The sequence below is a fragment of the Macrosteles quadrilineatus genome, unplaced genomic scaffold, assembly GCF_028750875.1.
Source record: "Macrosteles quadrilineatus isolate MER2022 unplaced genomic scaffold, UCM_ALF_1.0 Scaffold_6__1_contigs__length_79288215, whole genome shotgun sequence".
In the NCBI taxonomy this organism is placed as follows: domain Eukaryota; kingdom Metazoa; phylum Arthropoda; class Insecta; order Hemiptera; family Cicadellidae; genus Macrosteles; species Macrosteles quadrilineatus.
This window is the reverse complement of record NW_026542599.1, coordinates 49,953,711-49,966,491: the sequence shown is the minus strand read 5'-3', so window position 1 is coordinate 49,966,491 and position 12,781 is coordinate 49,953,711. Positions and strand designations below refer to the sequence as shown.

Here is a 12,781-nt window from a genome sequence, read left to right as displayed (position 1 = left end):
CATGTTTAACATATCTACTTATCAATCAGAGCTAGCTAACAGGTTTTGACTTGTTTACTTACGTGGCCAAGGATAAAAAGCAAATATGGCTGTCAAAACCAAAGAGATCCGAGTGAAAGGCTTCAACTGTCTTTTGATTGTTTTACAGAAAACTATATTATTCGCATGAACATGAATTTACAATGACCAAAAATTAACATTCTATGGATTGATTTCAAAGTATACAAACTGATTTACCACTGAGCCGCTCTACAGAGTGGTATGTGATGCCCTGAGTGCCTCTGCCCAGCTCATCGCCCAGGTCGTAGAATTCGCCCAAAGGTTTTATCTTGGGCTTGACGTTGCGTCCCTTGCCGTAGGTGAGATAGCCATAGTCTGACTCACTCTCCTCCACACGTACCATCACGGAGCTGGATACACTACCGGCGATGTTGCGTGCTGAGATACTGTACAAGCCCTCGTCCTTTGTGATGGCGTCGTTGATGATCAGTATACACAGGTCTGGCTCTATGTGTTGAATCTGCAACCACAAATTAATGTGAATCAGCTAATCTGATTTTCAGGATATTGTACTAAAGAAACTTTTGAATGTCAGAGGGAACCTCGACAAGATGGGCGTGAATGCTTAAAGAGATTGAAATGATGAATCAAATTACAAACATTATTACAAACGAATTTGTAAGTTAAAATCTTCTTGAGTGAAACTGCAGTAGAACTCTTCATATTTAACAAATCCTTTCAGGTCGAGCCTAGGAAGTATTTGGTTTGATAAACCAACTAAAGAAAGGTGATTTAATCCTAATAAACATTACACACTATAGATATAATTAATTCTTTGATCAAATTAACAGACGTTTAAATCTTCTTTTGTGTAGAAATAATAACAAACACATAAAAAACTTATATTATTAACCATGTTTAGACACTGATTCTAACTAAACAGAATCACTGCAGTAGTGTACGCTAAATAGAAATCAGAACACTACTGATTCTTTTGTAATATATTTACTGTGCATATGCAATAGTTCAGTATTAACTGTATACTGGCCTATATACAGATGGACTGTGATAAGTGTTCAAATTTACTTGCTTATCAGCCGTAAAAAAGCCACATTTTTATTTTTCAATATTACGAATTGGCTGGATAATGCAAGGTCTGGAAAACACAATGCCAAATATTAACAGTTCTACTAAAAAACAGTCTTTCAGAGTCAGAATGGGTGAATACAAAAGTCTTACTGCTGGTAGAGAAAAATGTAGAGGAATAATTACCTATAAATAAAATATATCACGTGAAAACTGCTTAAAAGCATTGTAAAGTTAATATACACTTCCCAAGAGTTCTTGCTCTTTGAAAACTCAGCTACTGATCAAGTTCAGTTTGGCGGAGTCCAAGTAATTTCTGGTCAGAAGGAAATAAGAACTGTTAGATAAATATTGGATTAGATAGGCTAAAATATAAAATTAAAATAGCTCTAAAATCAAGATAGTCTAAATAGTACATATTTATATATTTACAGACGTCTCATGCCTTTTCAGGGGAAAATATATCTACATAAACATTGTCACAAAATGAGTCACTCAAGGAGTTTTCGACTAAGAGGTGGCACACAGGAAACTATAAAGACGAAACTACAAAGAACATGCACGAGCGAGAACGGAGAAAACGTAATGAAGAAGTGAAGAACAACGACTACAACATCCCAACACTGGAGCTGCAAATCTGGGTGAAATGTGATATCCAAACAGACTGAGACTCTCCAATGCTCTAGAAATGTAATTTCCAGCGCAGAAGAGAACGAGGCGTACAAACCTTTCCGTTGCCGCTGTTCTCACTCGACTGCCCAGACCCGGGAAAGATGTTGATAAGGTGTTGAAGCATCTATGCATCAAAAGCACACACATTGATTTTGTGAAAAGCAGTTTTCAACTTGTCAAGAATCGGAAGATTTGTTTGAGTGAATCTGATGGATACCTGATTGCTTCTAGAGTAGTTGAGGTTTATTCATGTTAATACAGTGTTTTATTGTAATTTAAATTTAGATTTTGGGTAATTTCTGGATGCTGTAGAAAGAGCTTCATAGGGTGAAGGTAAAATAAGCAAACAAAATGTTATGTTAATAGCAAATAAAATTATCAAATTATCAAAATACTTATTATCTGGAGAAAGATCAAGATAATAGACAGTTTCTCCTAAAAAAAGGGATGTATTTTTTTTGTTGCTATTTTACTTAATTAATGAACCTGCGGTTTAAGTTGGAATTGGAACCGCCGGGTTATGTATTATCACATCAACTTCCTGAGGTTGGCGTTAAAGCCCACATCTCAAGGACGTGCCAGGCTCCCAAAATACTAAGCCAAAATAATCTTTTGTTAACACTATATCATGAAACTGTAGTATTATGATTTTGTGAAATAAATGCATATAGTAAAAGAAGTAAGCTTGTGACAGAATAAAAATGGCATTGTAAGCAGAACGTAACATTGCTAAAGCGTTGCTGCATGAGACACATAAAGCGAGGCATTCAATAGTTTTCTATGCAACAACAATGTAAGCTTACTACAAAGCTTCTAGTAAAAGAATTTCAGAATATAACCTGTCTTACCTCTGAACCGTAGTTGGAATAGATCCAGGCACAGCAAGATTATTACGGGGAAATCAGTTAGGAATCTAACAAAGGTTCTCTATTCTATATTGGAAATTTATTATTAGAGCTGAGAATGGTTTTGAAATATATTCTTCAAACAATATGACACCTTCATGCAAAACCTTTACACTTTGGGGATTACATATGTTACAAATTAGTAAAGATGGGAGATTAAAATTTGGTTGGTGCATGAATCTTTCACTGTACAAAGATACCATTATACATCTTACAGCAGAGGTGCTGAATAATTTTGATGTAAACAATTTGTTTATGTTGATCGATACCCATTATTTTTTATCAAAGTATCAAATATCAATGCAAGTATTTTTAAGTCAAAAAAGATTTGATCTGCCAACTCTCAAAAACCCAATTGCATAAATAATCTGATGTCAAATATCTACAAGCTTTAAAATAGGGTTGTTAATGCATGGCTCTACATTGAAGAAGAATGAATAGATACACAACTAACTCACCCAAGAAAGAAGTTCCTGACAGTTGAAGCACACAAACTGTTACAACACAAATAATTTGACATTCCCCCATACATGGGGACGCTATTCAGAAGAAAGTAGTAGAATGCTGAAGAAGCCTCTTGTTGGGGAAAATATCACACTAATTATTGTGCTGTGTACATAAAACTGCCTGTAACTCTTTCTTGGATAAGTTAGTTGTATAGCCATTCCTCATTACTTTATGTATATTTCACTAAGAGTTTGTATCAGAGGTATCCGTCCCCCCAGGGTCAAGGTGCCCCCCCCCCATTTTATACTGCCCCCTTATTCACCCCTACCCCATAACTTATCCACTTGCCCCCTTACTAAACCAACTCTAACATTTCAAGGATTTACTACTAAAGTTAAAAATCTGACTAACTGTGAATACAAAATGTTTATTACGAACATTTGTTTTCCAATTTAATGTGGAGAAAATATGAATATTTCCCTCCCTGCATCATCTCTAAGACTGTGGTCTTATATCTGCCTATATCATAATGTCGTTGTAACATTAATCCCTGATTGCGGAACTGACGAGATTAACTCCCACCCCCACAGCCTTAAAGACCTCATCGGCAACTTTTTGAAACTCACCCGTGGTAGCAATGACTTAATTGTCTCAGGTGATTGCAGCACATTCTTGACTTTCCCTTCCAGTCGTAAAGACATAATTATTGCCCTCCGTAGTTGTGGCAATATCTTGACATTCCCACGCTGTTTTGGAGACATCATCAATGTACCTTGCTATTGTGGTAAAGTAAGGAACCCTTCTAACGATTGCCAAGACATTATGTTGTTGTGGTGAAAAAATTTTAATTATACCTATGAATACTGAAGAGCTAAAATTGTGTTCAAAGTGTTAATGAAATGCTTTTTAGGGCTACCCGTTAAAAAAATAAGTATCAATGACAAATGTAAATCCCCCCCCCCAAAAAAAATACCATTGGCCCAAGTGTGCTGCTGTACCCCCTCTGGGCACCTCTGTAGCATAAAGTTGATACAGAAAAAGGTTTGTCAACAAAAACTGCTACAACACCTACTTCACTAACCCAGTCTGCCATACAGTTTAAGTCAGTTAAGATGGCAACATAGATTGCTGAACTATATTACTTTCAATGTAATAGGAATAGTGCAAATATCAAAGTGTTGTTTGACATAGTTTAAGTTTTTAATTAGTGCAACAAGACGTTGTTCTACAATTTTATATTTTGTTAACATAGACCAGCCACCAGCCTAACCTAACCTAAACCTTACCTAGCCATCTAAACCCAGCCCAACCACCTAAACCAAACTCAATGAGCTAAAACTAACCCAACCCAACCTAGCCTAAACCTAATCTAATCGAACCTTGATTCTACTGGAGGAAGCCAGCGGCTGCCAGTCTTTGTACCACTTTATCTCTGGGTAAGGCACTCCGATGACTCGTGCCTCGATGCGCCCCGAGCGCCTAACCATCACGATGGTTTCGTCGGGCCGCTGTAGGAACTCTGGGTATTCTGCTATCTCCAGCCGCACTCTCTGACGAGCCATACCGTGCTCATTGGTCGCCACTGCCTCGTACATCCCCACGTCTCTTTCCAGCATCCTGCCAAAGGAAAGGTTATCAGAAAACATAAGACTGCAATATGTTAGATCTTATTTTATGCACAAGCAGACATTAAGTAAAATCTCCCTCCAAAAAAATACCATTGGCCCAAGTGTGCTGCTGTGCCCCTTTAAGCACCTTGGTAGCATAAAGTTGATACAGCAAAAAGTTTGTCAACAAAACTGTTACAACACCTACTTCACTAACCCAGTCTGCCATAAAGTTTAAGTCATTCGTTGCCATAAGTTTGCTTCATTCCAGCCATGCTATAAATCTGAACAAAAATAGTACACATTTTTCCAACACTACTCAATGTATTTATTATTCATATCAATATAGCAAGAACTTCTAAAAATTCTATATAACTGAATCCTTTTCTAAACACACCTCACTCAACCATGTCAGGATTTGTTTGCAACTTCTTAGGTTGTATTTTTAAGGAAAATTGTAATACATGCAAAACTGCTACATATTAAAACATAACTTATTGAGGATTGTTATCAGTATAACAGACTTATCTGAATAGCTAAAAGTCCACCCTGGCACAAAAACCCAAAATACAACATTATATCAAATTAATTATTGGGTATGCACATTGTTGTATTCCTTGGACTCTTCTCGTTCAAGTGGGCCTGATATAGTAACAACACAACAATGATTACTTACTTGTTTATGAAGAGTGTCGCTTGTCCGTTGCGGGTGTAGCTAGAATCATATCTTCCTCCCATCTCTATCGGTTCGTCGTTGAAGAAGTACGTCATCTTAGGCTTGGGGTAGCCGTAGACAAACCAGAACAAGTTACAGTTGTGGTTCTTGACTCCATATTGGCAATCATGTTCTTGCCGCAAGAACCTGTAATATAGAATTTTTAGATTGGTTATTGTATCAGTTTAAACTTTACAAAGCAAAATGACTGTGTTAATGTTAACATTTTTTAAACACTAAAAATATTAGTTCGTTTTACAATCCTAGACACTGAAACATCAGGGTTCGTATTTTAAGGTAAAATAGAATGAAGATGTTAAACTAATGAAGAAATGGTAACTTTATTACTCACTTGTTCTGTTTCTTTAGCCCAGGACCATTTCTTAAAAGCCCAGTGATAAAGGACAGCTGGGTCCAGTTTAGAACCATAAAAAGCTACTGACTTTTCTCAGGATTGAACCAACGACCTTTAGATTGTTAGGTGTTATGTGAGTACTAATCAGCAGCACAACTTCTACTTTAGCTACCTGTACAATTTCAATTAAAAAAAAATTGGAAATCACAATTATTACGATCATTATGTTTATTTGAGTGGAAAGTTTTAAGGCATTGAACAAGTGAAAAAAGTTTTCTCAATGTTACGCACTTAAACATTTTTTTCTGTTTGATGTTAAGTGTTATGTTAATTGTAGTTTTTCTATACGTTTTTGTTCTAGATAGGTAGACTTCTCTCAATGTGGGCATTGAACCAATAGGGTTAAGACATTAACAGAACACATGGCTTCATGAAAAAAATCTTGAGCTCCAAACACAAGACGAGTTGTGTCACTAAATATCTTTTGTCTATTATTGGACAGTCAATTTTTATCTCACTGGGATAATATTGTGTAGTAGTACAAGAAAATCAGAATTTAAACAAACTAACATACACTCCTAGCCAGTCTTACTTGGGAGCTTGAGCGTAGCCGTCGTGGGGAGGTCTCTCGATATCAAAGTCCTTAGGGAAGTAGGGGGAAGTCTCCGGTCGGAAATCGATGCCTGGAGGCAGATACGGGATAAACTTGGGGGGATCTGGCTCCAACTTTTGTCTGTGGTATAAGATAAAATATTAGCAATCAGAATACAAAGCTTATTCACCATACCACACTAATAATCAACAAACAATAACTAACGCTTTTCTTATACACTGTGTAATTCCAGTAGATTTCCTGCTGTGAACAACATGTAATAATCAACTAGGATAAGTATTTAATAATCACATGTGAATACGATTGATTGATTGACAATGTGAACATCACAGAACTAGCACAATCCAAATGTAAAATACATAAAATACATAAAAACTGCAGAATTGCTCCTTGGCTTACAGTTTTTGTGAATACCTTGATTTGTTTGAATGGAGAAATAATATATGCGTCAACATATTCACTTTTGCTAATTCAAAAGCAAAAATAATAGACTTGCGTCAGGATGGCTTAGAATTTAATTGTGGTACAGCAGAGGTCCAACAATCCGAATTGCCATTCATCCTAATTCCTTACAGAAAAAATGTTATATACCTAAAACTACAGCAAAAAGAATCATTATTAAAGAAGGCATGATTGAGAAGCCATGATTGTGGCAAATCTTTTGCGATCATAAAAAAATCTCGAATATCTCTCGTATTTGAACATTATCATCGTTTATGGCAATCACGAAAAATCTTAAACACCTCCTGCGGTCATGTAGACATCATCATCTCCCGCGGTCACAGAAAAGCAGCATCATCCTCCGCGATCACAACAAAGGTGTAGTTTCGTTTATCGCAGAATCTTTGCAGCGTGTTCTGTGATTTTATAGCAAAAACTATTTTCAACTCGGCCTAATTTCTAATGTACGTTTGCAAAAATTTTTTAGAAAGACTTTGTGATTGACCACACAACATGTTCTGTGAACAGATAAAAAAAATTTTATTGTTAAATAAATTTGATCAATCCTGTTGTTTAGTTTTCAACTATTATCTTTATTCAACTTTTCAGTTAGGCTATGCAATTACAATTTGTTCTTATTTTATTTATTATTATTACTTTTTAATACTGTAATTTAGTTCAAAGAACTGACTGTTAAAACTATTATAAGAAGAATGAGGAAGCAGCTGTTCAATTATCTGTGAGCTTTCTATATTGTGTGCTAAACATCATTACGATTATGATTAAAAAATACTCTGAATTTTGGTAAAAATCGTATTATCCTAATGTGGTACAGTCCCTATCGGTTCGTATGGTTGGAGTTAAACTGTAAATACATTTGCCTTTTTTTTTTGTAATGTCTAAGCCTTGAACAGTTAAAAACTGTCTTTTTCATAAGGAAAAATTCTTTTCACAAGGTAAGAAGAACAAATATATACTGATATGCTACTTTTCAGTTGAATGTTTCTATAAATTGAGATAAAAAAGTATTAAAAGTACGCACCTGTATGTCTGGGCGAAGGGAGATGGATCGCTGACTCCATACTTGTTTTCTACTCTGATACGGAATTTATAATCTCTGAATGGCTCCAAGTTAGCTATGTCACAGGCACAGCTTCTCACACCTAGTACATAAATGTAAATATCTTTATACTGCCATCTAAAATGCGACTTTAAATTACAAAATGCAATTTCTAATAGGTACTGTGCATGAGGATGTTCATGCAGCTTCTTCAAACCTACTTTATTAATGTATACTTATTTCACAATAATCTCTTAATACAAAATATTCAACCAACTTCTGCTTATTCACCCACCAGTCCTAGCCGTGAACCACTCTCCGCTCGGCAGTTCGCACATCTCCACCTGGTAAGTGACCGGGTCACGTGGGCCGATGGGAATGGAGGGTTTCCACGACAGCGTGAGGCGTCGGTCTGTCATGCGACTGATGATGGGACGGTCAGACAGTGGTAGTGGGGCGCCTGTCTTCTGGAACTTGTCAAAGTCTACGTACTGCTCACCGATGGGCTTGCGAGGCCTGACGTCCAGAGCTGGGACAGAAACAGGATGAAAATGTCTTAAAGATATTAAAGTACACTGTCAGAAATTAAATGCTTAAAAGATACAGAGTAACAGAGAGCCCCAAGTGCCTATGAATTAAGGATTGTTTTCAGGGTATCAGGCTAAAGCCAACACGTTCAAACTATTCTTTCCCATTCAGTTCAGTGAGCAAACGTGCTATCCTTACCTCAAAAATTAAAAATAGGTCTTTAAAAAAACAGAAAACAGAGGTAAGGTCTGGATAGATGGTTATCGATTGGAGACATAAAAATGTCAGAATTCATTAGAAGACTGTGCCAGGGAGAGAAAGTTAATTTGTTGGAAAGGAAGATGTGGAGGGGCAAGATTCTTAGTATTCTGGGACTTCACAACACTAGTGTGAGTGACATGGATATACATCATGAGGTACCTTTAACAAGTTTTCAAAAGGTCATCTGGACTGAAGTGTAGCATGAATATGCCTGGGAGTTATGAGCCAACCACCCAGTTAAGTTGTGGTTAGGTTAGGCACTGAGGACTCCCCTATACCTCAAAGACCCCTCACTCAATAACCAATCAATGATAATATTCTTGGTATTGACCAATCAATGAGCCCACACTCCATATCGCTTGGGTTAACCAATATACTGCCAAAGTCAAACAAAAATTCTTTTGCCATCAGCTGAAAAACAATTCTTTGTCACAACTATCAGGCTAGAGTTAGTTGTAAACAATGCATTATTTAATCTTACTAATATTATAAATGTAAAAGTTTGTGTGTTTGTTTGTTTGAAGTTCAATCACCCAACTACTGGTTGAATTGGGTTGAAATTTGGTATGATGAGCTCACATTCCCGATTACATACAGAGATATTCTTATCTCAAAAATCCTTGGCTATTAATAAGAGTTCAATAGAGCGAAATAATAGCAAAGCACGAGTATAACTGCAATAACACTGTACAAAGGAAGGGTACTCTGCTGGTTTAAAATAAAGCATACAATATTGACTTACAGTCATAGATCATATGAGCATCACATGTCTCCTCCCCGTGAGGGTTGTATATTCTACACTTGTACTGTCCTACGTCCAGGGCTGGGTCTACACCTATGATGGACAATCTAAGTAGACCTGTGCCTTCTCGTTCCATCCTGCAAGGCAAAACACTCAGTTAAAGACGCCAAAAAAGTATAAATATTGTCAAATCTTGGTCTTCAAAGATAGACAATAGACAATAGACAATAGACAAAATCTTTATTGAAATATTCCTAGAGAACATTCATGCGTCAGGTAGATAAAATGTAATATTACAAGGTAATAGATAACGGCGTTGTTGAATTGGCAAAATTACAGCCTGGAGATAAATTTCAGCTATGTATCTGAAATTTTGGCTATTATTTTGTTGTTTTTTTGTTTTTTTTTAAAGAGGTTGGTGGCCTCTTTTAACCTTGCATTGCCCGTCCACATAGACTAAGCGCCTGTGGGTGGATCGTTGACAGCAAAGCAAGGGGTGAGCCGGTACAGCACAAAGGTGAACTGTACTGACAAAAGTTAGTGGCAGTGACCAGGATCCGAACCCATGACATCGCTGCCTTGGGCCCGAAGTCCGCGACGCTACCGACTGAGCCACCGACTCACCAACTGAAGGTTATTGGTTCAGCAATACATTCATCTCCTGATGATCAACATTCGGCCATCGACTTTCACCGTAGAAGCCTACTTTCTAATTTAAAATTTACGATTGAGATCATTTAGAATATCAGGGACCAGATGTACTGGCTAAAGAAATTATAAACAAAACAATTTCAGAACAGAAGTGTATTTATAGAAGAAGAAAAAGGACGAGAAGAAGAAAAAGAATCAGAAGAAGATGAATAAGTGGGAGTAAGAGTAAGTGAAGGAGTAGTAGAAGGAAGAGAAGAAGAAGATAATAACTGTGATGATAATGATTATGCTGATTACTGACCTGATGCGTTCGCTGGGGAAAAGTTTGTCGTTGCCCCGGAACCACTCCGCTTCAGGCTCTGGATATCCCATTGCGCAGGCCGTGAACTTGGCCGTCATCCCCTTGAACACTTCACAGTCTCCAATCTTCTTTAGGAACACTGGCGGTTCAGCCTTGGGCTTCCTCTCACTAGCAAACACAAAGAATGAACTCATTACTAAGCATACAAGCAACATACAATGTCAATATAAAAACGGTAGGTTCTCATGAAAAGTCTTTTTTTGATGGAGTACTGCCGAGTAGAAAGGATTGTTTTGAAAACTACACTTGAATCTCTCTGAAATAAGTTTTTCATGAAAGGTTTTAAGGTAATTGATAACTTGTTGAAGATTTTTTCGTAAGGTTGATATTGGTAAAAGGCTTCGGTAAAAGAACTATTTATTACACTTGTAACTCAACATATGGATCCTAAATACCCCCGCCGCAGCAAACCTGCCGACTAAGCGAATTTCCATTCGTCTAAATTGATTTTCAGTTAAATATATTTTAATAACATTAGGTTTAACGAGTACCTAGGTTTGCTGCTACAAGGAAACTAATAAAGTGTGTTTTAGGGTAAAATATTGATAGCTTAGTACAAAATAAATAAATTTGCCAAGTTTGATCAAAATATATCCATAAACAAGCAAACTACAACATTTGACAATATTCTCCATAAGAATAACATGGGAATTTTAAATTTACAATTTTTTTAATTTTCTCCGTTACTAATAATTGAACAAAAATACTTTTATATACTAAACTATTTGTTTTTTTAAGCTCTTTAAAAAGGTCTAAAGATAAATCGGGAATTTTTTTGTTTTGAGGGTCAAAAGTGAGAAAAACCAATTTTTACCCCATAAAACCCCCCGTAAAGCCCCGTTCCCATGGTCCGATCATGCTGGTTCGCAAACTCATTCAAGTTTATCCCGCTTTACACCTTTAAACCAAATTTCATCAAAATCGGACAAAAATTACTCAAGTTATCGCGTTCACGGACGTATATATATATATATATATATATATATATATATATAAGTCTATATATATATACATATATAAAAATTTGAACAAATGGTGTTTTTGGCCTCTGGGGACATCAAAATGAAAAAGTAAATCGGTCCTGGGTCTAGGTCTTACCGTGCCACCTACGGTAATAGCTACTTTCCTATAGGGAAATTCGCTAAAAGGGTCGCTTTTGAAGTAATTTGCTCTTTGACTTTGGTTTAACAATAAATTATGCTAATCAAAAAATGCTTCATCTTAATTAATTCAACACCAACACTTAGGTTTAGACATTAAAAAAACATTAGAAAATGCAAATGAGTGTGTCTGTGGGGGGGGGGGGGTTGACACAAAGAGTAAAATGTTAATTGAATTTTCTTTGAACAAAGTAGAAGTGTAAAATATATCTTTGATTTAGAAAAAAATGTATATTTTAAGATTATACTATCTTATTAGCATTAGCTAACACTTACAGTTTATCCACCACCTCCAGCTCAGCTTGGCAAGTGTCTTCGCCCTCGCGATTTGTAGCAACACACTTGTACACTCCTGTAAACAATCACTTGATGTCTAATGTGAAACAATTGCTTTGAACACACTTAACATGATTTAATTGGGATCGGACCCGGTTCGGGTTACTATTATGTTCAAACTATCCAAAAAATCAGGTAAACTTCAGAAAAAAATGAAACTATCTATATTTAGAGTAAATAACCATATGTTTACACAAGGAACATTTGCTCTTTCACAATCGCAAAACACAGGGTGGTTGGGTTGGAGTAGACATTTAAATGTCGTTACCTGCAGTACCCGATCCTACAACATGGTTTAGTAAAATTACACGTCATACTGAACAGATTGTTTATGTTGACCTTACTAACCTGAGTCGTCTAGACAGCAGTCCTGTACGTAGAGATAAACAGCGTCTCCGTCTCTCTTCAGTCTATACTTGTCACTGTCAGACAGTCTGGTGTCTCCCTTGTACCATGTCACATCCGGCTTGGGTGTCCCCGTCACTCGAGCCATCAGTTTGGCATCGTAGTTAGGCAGCTGTGGAGGTGAGATTCAGGAATTAAAATACATTTGTTTTGTGTGGAAACACTTGATAAATGGAATGAACAAATTGAAATATTCTTACTGTCTTTTAAATTTGAACATGATGTCATTGACAATTTCATATAAAAGCTTAGTCAGTAATAACAGTATGATATTTTATAACTCGATAAAAATAGACGTATCAGAATTCTTATTTTCAAATTCAAAAACTGAATAGTTGTATTGCTAAAACACTAATTCAAACTTAAAATGAATTCTTATTTTTGAAAATTTTGGTAGAGTGTGATTTAAATGTGATGGAAAATATCTGCACTCGGC

At 36.3% G+C, this 12,781-nt stretch overlaps 1 protein-coding gene across 10 annotated transcripts in view; it reads right to left on the bottom strand.

Moving 5' to 3' along the window:
- The window catches only part of LOC128996298 (obscurin-like), a 255,278-nt gene that overhangs the window by 31,423 nt on the left and 211,074 nt on the right, over positions 1-12,781 (bottom strand). For 8 of the 10 annotated variants that reach the window (XM_054421531.1, XM_054421532.1, XM_054421524.1 and 5 more), the window contains 11 exons: positions 12,289-12,457; positions 11,881-11,956; positions 10,385-10,552; positions 9,433-9,569; positions 8,197-8,430; positions 7,884-8,004; positions 6,380-6,520; positions 5,394-5,579; positions 4,490-4,727; positions 1,814-1,882; positions 238-520 (listed from right to left, as the gene is read on the bottom strand). In XM_054421531.1, coding sequence (XP_054277506.1) covers positions 238-520; positions 1,814-1,882; positions 4,490-4,727; positions 5,394-5,579; positions 6,380-6,520; positions 7,884-8,004; positions 8,197-8,430; positions 9,433-9,569; positions 10,385-10,552; positions 11,881-11,956; positions 12,289-12,457 — 1,822 coding nt within the window. The remainder of the gene's footprint in view (positions 1-237; positions 521-1,813; positions 1,883-4,489; positions 4,728-5,393; positions 5,580-6,379; positions 6,521-7,883; positions 8,005-8,196; positions 8,431-9,432; positions 9,570-10,384; positions 10,553-11,880; positions 11,957-12,288; positions 12,458-12,781) is intronic. The other 2 variants (XM_054421527.1, XM_054421533.1) reach the window with 1 other exon arrangement.